General features: G+C 66.4%; 3 protein-coding genes across 3 annotated transcripts in view; 1 reads left to right on the forward strand and 2 right to left on the reverse strand.

Annotated features, from left to right (window-relative positions):
- CHLRE_08g358563v5 (uncharacterized protein) overlaps positions 1–2,636 on the forward strand; it is a 13,932-nt gene extending 11,296 nt beyond the window's left edge. The window contains exons 16-18 of the mRNA XM_043064746.1: positions 42–181; positions 509–709; positions 990–2,636. Of these exons, the coding sequence (XP_042921747.1) occupies positions 42–181; positions 509–709; positions 990–1,101 (453 nt within the window). The 3' untranslated portion in view covers positions 1,102–2,636. The remainder of the gene's footprint in view (positions 1–41; positions 182–508; positions 710–989) is intronic.
- Positions 2,637–2,638: 2 nt separating this feature from the next.
- CHLRE_08g358564v5 (uncharacterized protein) lies at positions 2,639–12,864 on the reverse strand. The gene is made up of 21 exons (XM_043064747.1): positions 12,420–12,864; positions 12,099–12,176; positions 11,761–11,856; positions 11,224–11,301; positions 10,796–10,861; positions 10,460–10,519; positions 10,162–10,210; positions 9,636–9,767; positions 9,417–9,463; positions 8,936–9,029; positions 8,644–8,668; positions 8,231–8,291; positions 7,830–7,925; positions 7,511–7,588; positions 7,233–7,324; positions 6,130–6,253; positions 5,522–5,776; positions 5,223–5,331; positions 4,860–5,005; positions 4,438–4,503; positions 2,639–4,145 (listed from the first exon to the last, which is right to left on the reverse strand). Exons 1-21 carry the CDS (start codon positions 12,552–12,554, stop codon positions 3,396–3,398), a joined length of 2,637 nt encoding a protein of 878 aa, XP_042921748.1. The 5' UTR covers positions 12,555–12,864; the 3' UTR covers positions 2,639–3,395.
- An 82-nt stretch (positions 12,865–12,946) lies between these two features.
- On the reverse strand, positions 12,947–14,484 carry CHLRE_08g358565v5 (uncharacterized protein). The gene is made up of 2 exons (XM_043064748.1): positions 14,279–14,484; positions 12,947–13,836 (listed from the first exon to the last, which is right to left on the reverse strand). The coding sequence occupies exons 1-2, from the start codon at positions 14,363–14,365 to the stop codon at positions 13,645–13,647; spliced, it is 279 nt and encodes a 92-aa protein (XP_042921749.1). The 5' UTR covers positions 14,366–14,484; the 3' UTR covers positions 12,947–13,644.
- Between the last annotated feature and the right edge of the window lie 2,061 nt (positions 14,485–16,545).

Below are 16,545 nucleotides of genomic sequence, written 5' to 3' on the forward strand. Positions count from 1 at the left end.
GCCCACCCTCTCACCACATCCCCCATCCCCTCAACCCCCAGGACCGGTCCATGAAGCGCGCGCAGGACGTGCGCAAGCAGCTGCTGGCCATCATGGACCGCTACAAGCTGGAGCAGGTGTCGGCGGGCCGCAACTACACCAAGATCTGCAAGGCCATCACCTCGGGGTTCTTCTTCCACACGTGAGAGAGAGAGCGCGAGAGAGAGAGGGAGACAGTAAGACAGAGGCAGAGGTGTCAGAGCTAAGGGCTAAGGGGCAGCAGGTGGTGGGGACGGCCAGGGGAATCCTGTCTAAACCGGAGGGACAGAAATATTGTTGCTTCAGGCATGCACGTCCCCTCTGTGCCCCTTGCCTGCCTTGCGGACTCGAACCCCTCTCCCCGCTGCCACGCCCTCCTCCTCCTCCTCCTCCTCCTCCTCCCACCCTACTTCTTCAACTTCAAGAATCATGAATTTAACCCCACCCCACCCCACCCCACCCCCACGCACACGCTATCACACTCGCGCAGCGCGCGCAAGGACCCTCAGGAGGGCTACAAGACCGTCATCGAGCAGCAGCCGGTGTACATCCACCCCTCCTCCAGCCTGTTCCAGCAGCAGCCCGACTGGGTGCTCTACCACGAGCTCATCCTGACCACCAAGGAGTACATGAGGGAGGTGCTGGCCATCGACCCGCGCTGGCTGCCCGAACTGGCGCCGCGCTTCTTCAAGTGAGAGCGCGCGTTTCTTGTGGGGGGGAGTGGGGGGAATGCTTTGGGGAAAGTGGGGGGTGGGGGGTGTAGACGCCACCCAAGCTAAACCGAACCCCAGGCAAAAGAGGCGGGGAAGGGGGGGATGGCGGGCGGGGGGTGGTGTGCTTGTGTTGGCGTGTCCCTGCCTTGACTTGATCTCATGCACCCTCCGACCCACATTACACTCAAATCCCACCCACCCGCCCACATAAACACTCACGAACCCCACGCTCACACGCTCACACGCACACGCACACAGGCCCGCCGACCCCAACAAGCTGTCCCGCCGCAAGCGCTTCGAGCGCATCGAGCCGCTGTACGACCGCTACAACGACCCCAACGCCTGGCGCCTGTCGCGCCGCCGCGGCTAGAGAGGGAGGGAGAGAGAGCTCTGGCGGGGTGTGGCGAGGTGTGGTGCGGGAGGGAAGGGGAGGCTGTGAAGGGCAGCGCAGGCGCCTGGCGGCTGGGTGGCTGGGTGGCTGGGCGGGCGGCTGCGGTGCCGCCGCCCGTGGTTCAGCTGCCTGCCTGCCTGTCTGCCGCACAGGGCCGTTCAGGCAGTGTGAGGCGGTTGTGCGGCAGGCGGAGGGCGGCGGGTGTCGGTGGAGGGCATGGCGGCAGCAGCAGCAGCAGCGGCAGTAGCGGCGGCAGTAGCAGCAGCGGCAACAGCAGCGGCAGCGGCCTGAGGGTTAGGGGGCGGGGAGGTGTGGACGCGGTGCGGCATCGCGAGGAGGTCGAGGAGGCCGACGCAGGGAACGAGGGGGGAGGAAAGTGACGGTGGCGCGAGTGTGTGTAGAGGAGGAGGAGGAGCTGGGGCAGCGCTGTGGGCGGAGGGGCAAGACGAGGGGGAGGAGGAGGAGGCGCATGGTGCGTGCCTATGTCCTATACATACCGTACACTCGACCAATGCATGTGGCGGGCTTGGGGTGTGGTAGTGTGGTGGTTGACAAGAGCTGCTTCCCGCTTTCGGGTATGGGCAGCTGCGGTCCTGTACCTGCACGGGACACAGCCCACATGGACTTGTTGTCTGGACGGCTGTCGTAAGCGGGGGTGGTGTGCGTGTGTGTGTGTGTGTGTGTGTGTGTGTGTGTGTGTGTGTGTGTGTGTGTGTGTGCGGCATCAACAGAGGGACGTCATGAGCACAGGGTGTGGTGAGGAGGTGGGTGGCGGGGCCAGGAAGGAGCGGGGAGGTGGCCGCTGTGTAGGCATCGCACCGCGTGGGGCGCGGGTGTTGGTGTTGTTGGCGTGTCGGTTGGGACACGTGAGCGGCTCGGCGTGGGTATGGTGGGAGTGGGGCCTAGTGCCAGTAGCTTTGTTGGGCCCCACACGTGGCAGACCCGCCCCCCGTAAGTAGGCATCGCGAGTATGACGTGGGTGTGCACGGCGTCGGAGCGTGTGCCGTGGCGTTTGGCAGCTATCTTCAATTTGTGGAAGTAGCATAGCAGCTTTCCCAGGCGTTTAAGTGCCGTATACATTCCGTCTGTTGGCTTTGAGCGGTGCACGGTGTGTGTTGTGGCTGGGCCGCACACAGCCCTGTGGCGGTGGTGGCAGATGTGGGCACGTGTGCTCTACAATGCCGGCACTCCCGGCCAGCCGCCGCTTGATTGCGCCTGTGCCTGATTTAGGGGTTATTGCAGCTGATCCGCTCAGATGTGTTGCACATGGACCACATCCCTGACGGCCTGACATGTACCAATAAAGATGCCTGCAGCCTGCTGCGTCCAAGGCCTTCTCTTGCAGTACTTTATGATCTGGCGCAAGTGTGCAGTGTGTACGTGTGTGGGTAAGCGACTAGCGACTTCTCACTGAAGTCTGAAGGCTGGCAATCCAGGGTTGGGATGTGGGCACTGTGTAACCAGCCGGCAGTCTGCCTGTCTGCCTCGACTTCAATCGTTCGGTGCGATATCACGTAACACATACGGCACTCTGCCCTGCGCGCTTCTCTCCTCTTCCCGTCACACACGGGTGCCGCACCAGGCAACAATGCAGGCAGCCACAATGCGCACAGACGGGTGCGGGGGCGCCTCGTCGCCCCCAGCGCCCGCGGTGCCACCAGGGGACCACTCTCCTGGGTGCCTCACGCCCCAGCTGCACCGTGTCGGAGCCTAGCCACAAGCCATTCCGAGCTTTCGCAGCACAAAAGACTTTATCATTGTAGTGATTCGAAGCCCATTCGCAGCCATTTCGCTCCTCCGCCCACCTATTCGGAAAGGGCTCGGGCACGTGGCCGCTCCCTCCGAGATTTCCCCTTCCTCCAATCGTGTGCTGCCCAGCACCCTCTTGGCTGCTTGGCTACCGCCCCCACCACCGACCCGTGCTCGGCACCGCCACGCCGCCCCCACCACACACTGCCACACTGCCACAATGTCTCCAGTCGGTCACGAGGCGGCCCGAGAGACCCAGTCGGCGCTCAGGGCCGGCGGCAGCACCCACCCACCCACCCACCCACCCAGTGTTCGCAACACGCCGCCACGCATGAAAACTCTCGCGTCACCCCGCCCAGCCCCACCCACTACACCAACACATTCCGCCAGCACCACCACACGCCTCATCACCTCCCAGCCCCCCCCCTGGTCAGCGCCGCCAATGCTGCCGTCGCCTCGCCCACCCTCCACCACCGCACTCAGCTCCTCGCCTCCCCCCCCCTGAACCCCTGAACCCCCCTGCCTCAGCTGATGCAGCAGCAGCCCGACTCCTCCTGCACCGGCGCCGCCGGCCTGCCCACGTGCTTGGCGCCCGCCGCCGTCTCCACACCACTGTACGGCAGCGCGCCGCCGGCGCCCTCGCCGCCGCCGGGGCCCTTCTGAATGGCGGTGCCGGCCGGCGGCGGCGCCAGCGGCGCGTCCGACAGCACCGCCGCCGCGGGCGCGGTGGGGCCCTCCTCCTCCTCCAGGGCGCCGGTGAAGGGCAGGCCGTTGGCCGCCGCACCGTCGCCGTCGACCTTGTCCTTTTTCTGGCCCGCCTGCTCCTTCTGTGCCGGCTTTTCTGGCTCCTCCTGCTCCTTCTGTGTCGGCTTTTCCGGCTGCTCCTGCTCTGCCGTCTCTTCCGCAGCCTTGACTGGCTGTGCCTCCTCCTCCACAGGCTTTGACTCCTCCGCCTCCTTCTCCGGCGTCTCCTCCTCCTTCACCTGTTCCGTCTCCACCGCTGCCGCTGGCTGCTCCTCCGGCTCCTCCTCCGGCTCCTCGTCAGCCGCACTACTGCTGCCGCTCTCCTCCTCCTCCTCTGCCCCCTCCTTCTGCTTGGCAAGTTCCTGCATTGCCACCGCCGCCGCCGCTGCCGTGAACGCCGCAGCCGCCTGCGACTTGGCCTTGGCGGCCGCCGCCTGCGCCGCGGTGGGCGCGGCGGCGGCGGCGGAGGCGGCGGGGGCGTCCACTCCGCCGCTGAGCGCCAGGAGCGGCTCCGTGATGGAGCTGACGGCCTGTGTGTTTGCGTGGGGGGTAGCAGGTGTATGTGTACAAGGGAAGCAGGACGAGTGCGTGTGTGTGTTTGTGTGTGTGCGTCGTTGTAATGCGGTAACCGGGCGGTGGGAGCGGATGGAGCGGCACGGACCTCCGCAGGACATCGGCGGCTTGCTCCGCCGGCCGTGGCATAGTGGGGGAATGCGAGCGCAGTTGTGGGCGTGCTGAAGGTGCACGCGCCGAAACTCCTGTCCCTCACATGCCCCTCACACCCTGTCCTTCACACGCCACTCCCCTGCCCCTTCCCCCCACCTTGCGCTTCAGGCAGTCCAGCAGCAACTGCAGCAGCGCACCCGACACCTCCAGCACCGTCATCACCTGCAGCGGCGGGGCGGGGGGGGGGTACATTCATGATTATTTAAGAAGTGAAGGCGTAGGGGTTGGTGGGGGTGGGGGTGTTGTAAACACCAACCCAACCTAAACGGAATGGGGATGGAGGAGGGTCCGGGTGGGGGAGGCAGCGGGGGAGAGGGCGGGACATGCGTGTGGGTGACTGGACGGCGAACTGCATGTGTTTGCGGGTGGGCATGTGTGTGCGGGTCTTTGCCTAGAGCCGGGCCCCTAAAGTGGTGAGGACAACCCCCTGCCGCCTCCTCACTATTGGGCCCTATTTCGTTGGGCTCCGGCAATTTTCAACCCCGCCCCCCTCCCACACACACACACCCAAGACGCACCTGTCCGCTGCGCGGCGGCTTCTCGCCACTGGGTATGGCCAGCAGTATCATGCAGGGGTGGCGCAGACCGCCGCCGCCGCCGCCCTCACCGCCGCCGCCACCGCTGACCACATAGACGGCGCAGCGGTCGATGTCGAACTCCTTGGCTACGGGGGTTGGGGCGTGGGGCGAGGGGTTGGGGGCAACGAACACAGCAGGCACTGAGCGTTACGCAAACCTTACAGAGCCGGCAAAGCCTCCCCTGTCCCATCCTCATCGCCCCCTCTCTCCCTTCCTGCTCCTTCTCCCCCCCTCTCCAACCCCTTCCCTGCTCTTTCCCTCCCCTCTTCCCGCTCTCTCCCCCTCCCCCCCAGCAGCACCCACTGGGGTCCCTCCACGGCTCCAGGCTCCACTGCACCGCCAGTCGGAAGCCCTCGTCAGTGCCCAGCGCGTCACGCACGTCCGTCCAGGGGCCGCCGCCCCAGTACTTGGCCTGCGCGGCGGCACACAGGCGGGGCGGGGCGTTGGGCGGGCGGCAGGAAGTCAGGTGGCGGGTTGCAGGGCTGCGGAATGGAAATAATCGGTTGCTGCTACCCACTCACACTCTTAGCCGGACCTCATGCAGCCTCCCAGACCAGACCCAGCTCTCCCAAACCAGACCAGACTCCCTCCCCGCTACGTACGTCGCCAGGGTGCGGCATCACAACCGACAGCTCCACGCGTAGCTCCAGGGGCCCAGTCACACCGCCGCCGCCGCCAGCCGCCGCCGCCGCGGCCTCCAGGCACCGCACCAGTGCCGCGCCGCCGCCGCCGTCGGCTGCCGCGGCCTGCGCCGCCTCCTGCCCCAGTGCGCCCGAGGCGGCCTGGTAGCTGGCCACCTTGGGTATGGGGTGCGGCGGCGGCAGCGGCAGGGACAGGGCGGAGCCGGCGGGCGGCAGCTGCGGGGCCGAGCGCATGAGGGGAGGGGCGTGTGTGTGTGTGTGTGTGTGTGTGTGTGTGTGTGTGTGTGTTTGTGTGCACAGGGGGTGGGGGTGGGGGTTCAGATGGGAGGAGGTGCGCGAGGTGGTGTCGGGGTGGAGGCTCTGGGCTCCGCCCGCGGCCCCTCCCGCCCGCCTTGCGCCAATTACCCCCCGCCCCACCCTGCCACCGCCCCTCCCAATCCCTCCCCCTCCCTCCCTCCCTCCCTCCCTCCCTCCCTCAGTTCAGATGGGGTCATGATAAGCTACCCCTGCACCCAACAGAACACTCGTCCTCCTGCCTGCCCCCAACCGCCCCTTCATCCCCCCCTCACCGCCTGCTCCCAGCGCGGGCTGGCTCCGTGCATGGCAGTGCCGTCGCCCAGGTTGCGCCGCGGCTGCAGCAGCTCCAGACCACGGGCGGAGCACTTGGGGCCGTTGAAGATGCGCATCGACCACCTGGGGGCAGGGCGGGGGGAAAAGCAGGGGGTGGGGCAGGGGCCAGGGGGTGGGGTTGAGGGATGGGGAGGTGAGGAGGGTGCTTGAGGGGGTGGGATTGTAAATTCCAGCTCAAATAAAGCCAAACCAAGCTAAAACGAGCGGAGCACAGGTAGAGGCGTTAGTTGCGAGAGGTGAGGAGGGTGGTTGAGGGGGCGGGTCAGAAGGTGAGGGTGGGCGAGGGTTCAGAGTGAAGGTTGAGAGTGAGGGGTGAGGGGCGGGGAGGTGAGCGGTTATGGGTGAGGGGTGGGGAGGTGAGCATTTGTGGATGGGGGCGGGGCGGGTGAATCCTGGCGGTAAACCCGGGATGCACTGGCTGCGGCCACAGCGCAGCACGTGCTGCTGCATGGGGCGGCAGGGGGTGGCAGGCGGCGCGTGTGGCGGCACAGGCCGGCGCGAGTCCTCCTTCCGCAGGGATCCCGGCCCCAAGGCCCGCACAACCCCCCCTCCTCCCCGGTTGGGCAACAATTCCTTGGGCTCGGGCATGTACCCCCGTTTTCGTTGGTTTTGGTTTAGTTTGGGCTGGTATATACAACCCCCCCAACACACAAAAGTACACACACGCACACCCATAAGCACATGAAACACACACGGCACCCCTCACCCCCGCCCAACACACACACACACACACACACACAACCACACACACAACCACACAACCACACACACAACCACGCGCTGCTGCATGAGGTGGCAGGAGGTGGCAGGAGGCGGCAGGTGGCACATGTGGCGGCACAGGCAGGCGCGAGTCCTCCTTCCGCAGGGATCCCGGCCCCAAGGCCCACACGACCCCCCTCCACTCCTTTTAGCTTTGTTTGGTTTAGCTTGGGCTGGAATTTACAGCCCCCCCACCGGCACCCCCCCCCACACACACATACAACCCCCTCCCCTGCCCAACACACACGCACGCACACACGCACACACACACACGGACACGCACTTCCAGCTGGCCATCTGTTGCTCCATGACGCCGTACGCCCACGCCACACTGGCCTGAATCAGGTGGTGACCGGGCACTCCCGCCGTGGCGGACTGGGGGACCGGGGGGGGGGAGGGGAGGGGGGAGGGCAGCTGAACACGCGGCCAAGGGACTATTATCGGGCAGCTCTCAACACACGCACACACATATACACACGTTTTCCCCTCCTTGCGCTTACACAAAAACACACACTGTCTCACCCCCCCCACCCCCCCCACCCCCCCAGCCCCCCCCCCCACCTTCCATGCGCCGTAGTCCACCAGCGGCACCAGCGCCAGCACCCGGTCCTCGGGCAGGAAGGAGCGGGCCGCGTGGATCTGTGGGCGTGCGCATGTGTGTGTGTGTGTGTGTGTGTGTGTGTGTGTGTGTGTGCGCGCGTTTGTGTGTGTGTGTTTGTGCGTGTGCGTTTGTATGTGCATTTGTGTGCAGATGGGGCAGCGGAGGCAGGCGCCGTTGTATGCGACAGAGTGTGTGGAGCGCAGCTGCAGCACACACACACATACATACACACACATCCGCCCACACCCATGTCCCCTCTCCCCCTCCCCCCCTCTGCACCTGCTGGTGGTTCAGCAGCACGTAGGCGCGGCGGGCGGGGCTGTCGGCGCGCTTGATGTCGTTGATGAAGCCGTTGCGGTCCATGGTGATCCACATCTGTGTGGCGGGGAGGTGGGGCGGGGGCGGGGGTGGGGGTTACGAGGGTAGGGTGGGGATAGAGGCGCGGTGGCATAGGCGCGGTGGTGGGCGGCGGGCAAGGGAAAATGGGTGGTTTGTGGCGTGGCATCCGGGCGGAATGGGCCCAACCGCGGCCCGCCTTGCTTGCGCATTTACATGCACTCTGTCGACCCTGTCCCATTTGCTAAGAACCCCTCCCCCCGCACCTCCCGCCCTTGGGCCCGGGTAATTACAACCCCCCTTACGCCAACACATACACACACACGCCCTCCCTCCCCCCTCACCAGGTCTTTGGCCATCATGGCCATGTACCCGATGGCGTAGGTGGGGTGCTCGCGCAGCACACTGCGGTTGTGCGTGTGTGTGGGAGGGGATTGGATGGCTGTGTGTGAGTGTGTGTGGTTGTGCGTGTGTGTGTGTGTGTGTGTTTGGGTGGGGTCGCAGGGCAAAGGAATAGGGAGCAGGTGGGCGGGCGGCGCGGGTTTGCAAGGAGCAGCGAGTGTTGCAGGCCGTTGTGTGACGCCGGCACAGCCTACAACGTCTACCCACAGATAAGGCTGGGCCCCCGCAGGTGGACCCAACCGCACAAGCGGCCCTGGCAACAGCCTGAGCAGCCGAGCCGCGACAGCACCGCCCCGCGTCCCCCTCACTGCCACTCCCCCTCCCTCCCCCTCCCCCCACCCATACACACACATACCGTATAGCACCCGTGTAGTCGCCGTCTGCGGAGGGCCGGTGGGGGGCCGGGAGGTGGGGGATGGGGATCAGGGGGCAGGGGGGCAGGGGGCAGGACGCAGCAGGTGAAGCATCAGCGAACGCGGGCCTATCACCCGCACCTCTACCACCCGGGCTGCGACGGATGTGCCCAACGGGCCATGCCTTGATCCACCCCCTTCCCCCAAACCACACACGCCCGCTGCCGCCCCCCCCCCCCCACACAAAACACACACACGCCCGCTGCCGCCCCCTCCACCCACCCACCCACCCACCGTAGTAGTCCCGCACCGCCTCGCCCTCCGCGTCCGCATCGAACAGGCGGCTGTAGATGGGGCCCAGCTGCGGGTGGCCGTTCCAGGCGTTGAACTGGGCGGCGGGTGAGGTGGGGGCAGGGGTGAGGCGGGGGTCGGGGTGAGGCGGGGGCAGGGGGTGAGGTGGTGGCGGCAGGGGGCAGGGGTGAGGTGGGGGTCGGGGTGAGGTGGGGGGGGGGGGGCGGGGTGAGGTGGGGGCCGGGGTGAGGGCCGAGGCGTGGCGACATCGCGATGAGGCCCACCCCGTTCCAGTGCAGGTCCGTGCAGCTGCACACAGATCCCGCACCTGCGCTGTTCGATCCAACACCGCGGGGCTCCGCACACCCGTGCCACCCCACACACCCGTGCCACCCCGCACACCCACCCCCATTGGGTCCGGTATCAGTTTGTGCTGGTATCAACAAACCCCCACTCCCCCCCCCCACACATCTCCCGCCCCCACCTCGGGCCAGTCCACCACGTACAGCGACTGGTAGGAGTTTAGCTCGCCTGGGCGGGGGTGCGGCACAGCCGCCGGAGCGGGGGAGGGGCGGGGGAGGGGGCGGTTGAGTGAAAGGAGCGACAGATAAGGGCAGGGAAGTTAGGGACGGACACGAAAGGAACACTGAGTCGTGCCGCCCCACCCCTCCCCCTCTTCCAACGGCGCATGCCCAGTACGCACCCTGCCCCAGCAACGGCCAAATGTGGGGGTTTGTGGCCGCCACCGCCTCCTGAATGGTCCACACGCGCCGCATGTAGGAGTGGTTGACCAGCAGCGCCTTGACAGCGGAGCGGGACAGGAAGTCGTAGCTACCTGGCAGGCGGGGAGGGGGGGGCAGGCGCGGTAGGGGCGAGGCAGGGGCAGGCGGGGAGGGGGGTGGCGATGGGGGCAGTCAGCATCAAGTCAAAACACACACACATTGAGACCAAGAACCCGGAGCCATTACACAAAGCGCGGAGGAGCCGCGGAGGCGTGTTGGAGGTGGCGGAGGTGTCGGCGGGGGCGGCTGGCTGGGTGCTTGGGTGGCCTGCAAGCGTGCTGTGCGTTCGACACGGCACGTGCGCCCGCCCGCCCACCCACCCGCGCCAGTCTTGCCCAGCCCGCACACGTGCCATGCCCCCGCCCCCCCCCTCGCCATCCAGTTGCCTGACCCCTCCCCTCCCATCTGTCCCCTGCATCCCCTGCGCCCCCCCCCCCCGCCTCTCACGGTAGCTGCTCATGTCGTTGCGGTAGGCCTTGACGATGTCCCGGGCGTCCTGGAGGGAGGCGCGCGCGCGTGTGTGTGTGTGTGTGTGTGTGTGTGTTGTGCGGGGGCGGACCGTTGACGATATGGTTTACTGCTGGTGCGGGCGGCAGGTACGACATGCAGCATCCCAACACCACGTGGCGGCGCAGAACCACCGGAGCAACGGTTCATGTCCACCCATACCCGAAGTACACGCCTCTCCCGCCCCCCCTGTTCGTCTTGATTGGTCATGACCCCCCCCCTCCATCCCCCCCCCCACCTTGGCCGTCATGATGCGGCCTGTGGCGTAGTCCACCACTGGCGCAAGCAACACATACACCTGTGGCGCGTGTGTGATGGTGTGCGTGTGTGTTGGTGTGAAAGAGCACAAGGAAAACAAAGTGCAAAGACGTATGTGTGTGTGTATTTGTGCGTCTATGCCCGTGCATGTCGGCACAGGTGGCGCACACAAGGTCAGCACTCCTGCTGCTTCCCACCAGCTGCCAACAGGCCAAGGCCACGCCTACAGCCTACAGCACCAGCCGGCGCCAGGCCCTGACTGGCAGCGGCCGGCACAGTCACAGCAGCAGTGGTCCCGGCGCCCTCCCGCCCCCACCTTGCCGGCTGTGTAGATGGCGGGGCTGTCCTTGATGTGCCCCATCTTCTCCTCCACACTGGCGTCCTGCACAGACGCAGAGGCAGCGGGAGAGGCGGAGGCAGAGACAGTGCAGGGGCAGTGCAGAGGCAGGCAGACATTGGCATCCGTCCTCGACCAACCAGGTGGGGGCGCGCACATGCGCATACACGAGCTGTGGGTCCTACAGCCACACAGAGAGTGCCATGGCCCAGCTACCACCTGGCTTCCCTGACCGGACACTCCCCTCACCCCGGCCCCTCCCACAGCATGCAGCCCCGGCCGCCCCCAGCCTCCGCCCGCCCCCCCTTCCGACCGCCTCGCCCCCCTCCCTGTCTTCCCCTGCCCCCCCTCCCTGTCTTCCCCCCGCCCCCCTCCCTGTGTCCCCCCCCCCAAGCCGCCCCCCTCACCTGCGGCACACACATCTGGTCCACCCACACATACTCGGCCAGGCAGTGGGTGTGCAGGAACAGCAGCCACACCGCCACCTGTGCGGCCACAGCAGGGGGCGAGCCAGCCACAGTGAGGCAGGCAGGCAGGCAGGCGGGCAGGCAGGCAGGCAGGCAGGCAGGCAGGCAGGCAGGCAGGCGGGCAGGCAGGGAGGCAGGCAGGCAGGCAGGCAGGCAGGCGGGCAGGCAGGGAGGCAGGCAGGCAGGGAGGCAGGCAGGCAGGGAGGCAGGCAGGCAGGGAGGCAGGCAGGGAGGCAGGGAGGCAGGCAGGGCAGCAGACCGAGGGGCAGACTGAGGGGCACAGACGTCAGGGCCGGCACGCCGGAGCGACACACGGCGTACGGAGGTGCACTGCAGACATGCCGCCGCGCGAGCGAAAGGCCCGTTGCGCTCAGCATGGCTCGCGCACGGACCCAGCCGGTTGAGTGCGAATAACGTTTGCGCTGTAACATACACAATCACACACACGCACGCATGCATTTACACGCACGCACGCACCTCAATCTGCAGGGCGTGTCCGTCCGCCAGCTCCCAGCGCACGGGCCGCTGGCCGTCCTTCAGCTCCGCCACCCGGTAGCCCTCGGCCTTGCAGTCCTGCATGGGAGGAGCCAACAGGGCAGCAGCGCAGAGCAGCGGAGGACTCGGTGGTGCATCTTGGCCGCGTGCATGCGAGCACAAGCGCCACGTGTGGCAGTGGCAGTTTGGCAGTTTCATTCGGTGATGGCACATCACGCAGGTGGTGGCGGGGCGGTGACCGCGTGCGTGGAACCGGTCTCCGCCGCGCCGCCTCTGCTGCAGCCCCTCCTGCCAGCAGCCACGCTAGGCAGGCCACGCGCCTTGAGCCAGGTGCGGTAGTCCTTGATGTTCTCATCGCGGCCGCGGATGCGCCAGCGATAGGACAGAACTGCCGCATCCTGCGCAGAGCACGCGCAAGGGCGGAAGCCGGGCGAACGGCGCGTCACGGCGCGTCCCAGTGCGCGCAGCGGAGTCCCGGGCGAGCCGTGATACTTGCGGACAGCGTTGAAACTAGCGCTGAACTATCCAAAACTTATGTATGCTTGTGTTGCTAAACGCAGCTGCTGTCGGTCACAAGACTTCGACACATGTTTTCAAAGAAGACTCGATGTTGCGCAAAGGTATGGTCACGTCTCTTGTACCTGTTGAATCTCATCCGTTATGTAGCACCATTTCTGCTGCCAAGCGTCCAGCTGGTAGGGCGTCGAGAAGGCGTCGCCAGTTTTGAGCTCGGTCAAGATATCCGGAATGTCCTTGACCCGCAAATAGCGAGGCATTTTTAGATATGCGTGTATTTGTATGTATGGTAAGCTGCTAAATAAGATCACCAAGAAAAGCGAGGTGCTATTACACGGCCATGCACAGCAGCCCCCCTCCCCGCCCCCCGGGAGTCCCGATACTGAGTTCCCTCTTTGCTCCACGCAGATTCATGCTGCCTGTTGTCGGTTGCCCTGCCCTCCTTTGATTATGGATAGCACTTTGCTAGTATAATGGACTTGTCGCTTTGGTTTGAGGCACAACTGGCAAAGTCGCGAGTTGTAACGGGAGACTCGCTCCCTTGTCAACCTAGGCGACAATCCTCTTGTTACATTGGTGCGAAATGCCAGGAGTCACCCTGACTGTTGAGGTCCCAGGATCGATCCTGGATGGGTGCATGGGTCCGAACTAGTGCACAAGAGGGTTACACCCTCCTTGCCCTGAGGTGGATGGCCCGTGAGAGCGAGGCAACAACGCAACTGGGCCAAAGGCAGTAAACCCACCCCGCGCCTGCAGTGAGCCTAAAAACATCTACGGATGCGCTGGTGGTCTCACGAGGACGTTCGCTTCCAGGGGGGGAGGACTGTAACGGGAGACTCGCTCCCTTGTCAACCTAGGCGACAATCCTCTTGTTACACGAGTCCCACCTGTTAATATTGCGCTTGCGGGGGGCAGCAGCGGCCAATGTGGCTGTTCACGACAACAAACCGCACAGCACCCCCACGGCCCGTTACAGCACAGCATCACGTGCCTTGCTTACAGACCTTGCCGCGGCTCGGTGTGGCGTCGTGCAACTGAAGTCCGAAGCCGTACAAATCTTACGGGCGGTGCCTGCCTCCACGCCGGCCACGTTACCACGTACAATACCAAGGGGGCCACACCAATGGTGGTATGGCTTCTGTGCCCTTACAACCTGCGTGGTTGCATGCCGGGTTGTCCTTTCCTGTAACAACTAACATACAACGCAATCTCAGACACCCCATATTCAGTGGTCAAACAGTATGCTGGCCTTGCGGCAAAGCAACCCCACGCTTGGAAATCGTTTCCCAATCCAGAGTACTTGTATGGCGTCACGTCACTCCCTCTCTTAAGTACCGTGGTGGACTCCTACTACGCGTAGCCCTCCTCAACGCCCTCCAAACCGTACAGCCCGTAAGCGGCCGCCCCTTCATTGTACTCCTCATACGCCTGCCGCCGCTGCTGCTGCTGGTGTGGGTGGTGAGTCTGGTACTGACCGGCGGGCTGCTGCTGCTCGTGCTGCTGCTCGTGCTGCCCGCCGCCCACGTCCGCGCCCACCGCCTCCTGCATGAATCACACAAGAGCTCAAGTCAGGGAAAGCAAGCAGCCACCCGCGCAGCGCCCATCCCACCAGGGACGCCCACTCGCTGCGCCCACCTGCCACGGCAGCACGCGCTGCTCGAAGCTAAAGGGCTGTGGCACGGTGACGCCCACACGGAGATCACCCGCCTATCGATTACCGCCCAGCAACCGTACCACATGTCGCGGATGGAGAGGGAGGCGGTGGACAAAGCCATTGACGAGGTGAAGGCGGATGGCATGCGCGAGGCGGCCGCACCCACCCATTCCTCACCGGCGGCGGCGATTGCACGCCGAGGGCGCGGACCACACCCACATAAACACGGACACCGGAGGCGGCAACACCTGCGTTTCCCCACCCATCAGCCACGGTCCCAGTACGGCGCTACCCGGCGGCGTTTCCGCCGCGGGGCCAGCAGCGTCCCACCTTCCTGGCAACACTAGGGCGACAGCGGCGTCCACGGGAGCTACTCCCACGTCGGCGGCAGCGGGCCAGCAGGAGGGTGGGGCTCATGACGAACCCTCCCCAGGCGGCGTCTCATGGCGGGCGGCGCAGCACTCAGCAGCCCATCCAAAGCAGCTCTCCGGCTATACTTTGACACCGAGTGTTTGTATAGGCAAGCCGACGCTGGGTAGCCGGCTTGAGTGAGGCAAATAAACGTTCTCAGAACTGTACCGCGGCCTCGAAGCCCTTGCCGTCGCCCCTCCTTAACCCGACTCACCCTGGCGGTGGCCCGGCGTGGGGCCCAGCACGGCCTCCAGAGCGGTGTTGAAGTTCTCAGTCATTGCCAGCTGCACGTCCGCCGTAGCAGCACGGCGAAAATGTTCGCCCGCAGCGACATGGCGTCCCAGCGGCCATCGGCCGCCACGTGGTAGCCCCGGTGAGGTAGCGGATCCCCTCCCTTGACGCAGGGGACCCCCTCCCAGGCCTCCGATGAGAAGACCCGGTGCATGGCCCGGTAGGCCGCCACATGAGGCAGCCCCGCGGGTAGGATGTGAACGGGCGATGACTGACAGCTTGTAGACAAGGAATGCCGCCAGCTGCTCCAGGTGAGCTTTTGCCATCCACACCTTCGCCTCCGCCTCCGGGAGTCCGGGTGCTGCCTTTGCTGGAGCCGACCCTCCAGGCGCGCCAGCCGCGCAATGGCTTCATCCTGGTGCGGCACCAGGCACGCCGCCTCACCCTCCGTCTTCACCAGCGATGTGCCGCGGCCGCCGCCGGCTTCGCCGCCGCGGCCGATGGCTGTCCTTCCGCGCCGCGCGCCCCGATAGCCACTGCGCCGGGCACGGCGCCAGCCGCCGCCCCGCTGTGCATGGTGGCAACCCAGGCACCGCCATACCACCCCAGCCGCCTCTACCGTCCACGCCGAAGTGGAGCACCTGCTACACCGGCGCCGGCTGCCCGGTGTCGACCGCCCCGCCCGGGATGGCGGTGGCGGCCGCCATCGCCACGTCGTCCATCGCCAGCATCTCGGCCCAGAGGTCATCATTAAATCCAGCGGGTCCTCCACGCGCGCCGCCGGCTCCAGCAGGCCTTGGGTCCATGCGCGGCGACTCCACCTGGCGCCGACCTCCATGGGCGGCTGCGCCCGCCGCCTCCTCCGGTATCGCCCATTCCCACGCCGCCAACCACACCGTCCCCACCCGGACCCCCGCGGGCTTGCGGCTGCGGGAACTTCTCGGGCAGTAGCGGAAACGCGAAAGCGTTGGCCGCCGCCTCCTCCGCACGCACCGCCGTGGTCGCCCGCCGGTCCGGGGACTGCGCCGACACCCCGCTGGCCTGCCTGCTCGTACGCCGCGTCCAGGAACGCCAGTACGACTGGCATGGAGGGCAGATCGTTTCCCCCTCAGAGTGCTGCGATGAACGGCCGGGATACGGGAAACGATCTGCCCTCCATGCCAGTCGTACTGGCGTTCCTGGACGCGGCGTACGAGCAGGCAGGCCAGCGGGGTGTCGGCGCAGTCCCCGGACCGGCGGGCGACCACGGCGGTGCGTGCGGAGGAGGCGGCGGCCAACGCTTTCGCGTTTCCGCTACTGCCCGAGAAGTTCCCGCAGCCGCAAGCCCGCGGGGGTCCGGGTGGGGACGGTGTGGTTGGCGGCGTGGGAATGGGCGATACCGGAGGAGGCGGTGGGTGCAGCCACCCATGGAGGTCGGCGCCAGGTGGAGTCGCCGCGCATGGACCCAAGGCCTGCTGGAGCCGGCGGCGCGCGTGGAGGACCCGCTGGATTTAATGATGACCTCTGGGCCGAGATGCTGGCGATGGACGACGCGGCGATGGCGGCCGCCACCGCCATCCCTGGCGGGGCGGTCGACACCGGGCAGCCGGCGCCGGTGTAGCAGGTGCTCCACTTCGTCGTGGACGGTGGAGGCGGCTGGGGTGGCATGGCGGTGCCTGGGTTTGCCACCATGCACAGCAGGACGGCCGCTGGCGCCGTGCCCGGCGCAGTGGCTACCGGCGGGGCGGGCGGCGCGGAAGGACAGCCATCGGCCGCGGCGGCAAAGCCGGCGGCGGCCGCGGCACAGCGCTGGTGAAGACGTAGGGTGAGGCGGCGTGCCCGGTGCCGCACCAGGATGAAGCCATTGCGCGGCTGGCGCGCCTGGAGGGTCGGCTCCAGCAGCAGCAGCAGCAGCAGCCGGAGGCGGCGGCGGCCCGCCGCGGCGAAGGTGTGGATGGAAAAAGCACACCTGGAGC

The sequence above is a fragment of the Chlamydomonas reinhardtii genome, chromosome 8, assembly GCF_000002595.2.
Source record: "Chlamydomonas reinhardtii strain CC-503 cw92 mt+ chromosome 8, whole genome shotgun sequence".
NCBI classification, from domain to species: Eukaryota; Viridiplantae; Chlorophyta; class Chlorophyceae; order Chlamydomonadales; family Chlamydomonadaceae; genus Chlamydomonas; species Chlamydomonas reinhardtii.

Coding starts and splice junctions, on each gene's coding strand:
- CHLRE_08g358564v5 (XM_043064747.1), bottom strand. CDS start 12,554: ATGCCTCGCTATTTGCGGGTCAAGGACATTCCGGATATCTTGACCGAG. Junction 7,589..7,829: donor TGCTGCTGAACCACCAGCAG/GTGCAGAGGGGG, acceptor GCACGCCCACAG/ATCCACGCGGCCCGCTCCTT. Junction 4,504..4,859: donor AGCCGCCGCGCAGCGGACAG/GTGCGTCTTGGG, acceptor CCGCCGCTGCAG/GTGATGACGGTGCTGGAGGT.
- CHLRE_08g358565v5 (XM_043064748.1), bottom strand. CDS start 14,365: ATGAGCCCCACCCTCCTGCTGGCCCGCTGCCGCCGACGTGGGAGTAGC. Junction 13,837..14,278: donor GCCCTAGTGTTGCCAGGAAG/GTGGGACGCTGC, acceptor TGATTCATGCAG/GAGGCGGTGGGCGCGGACGT.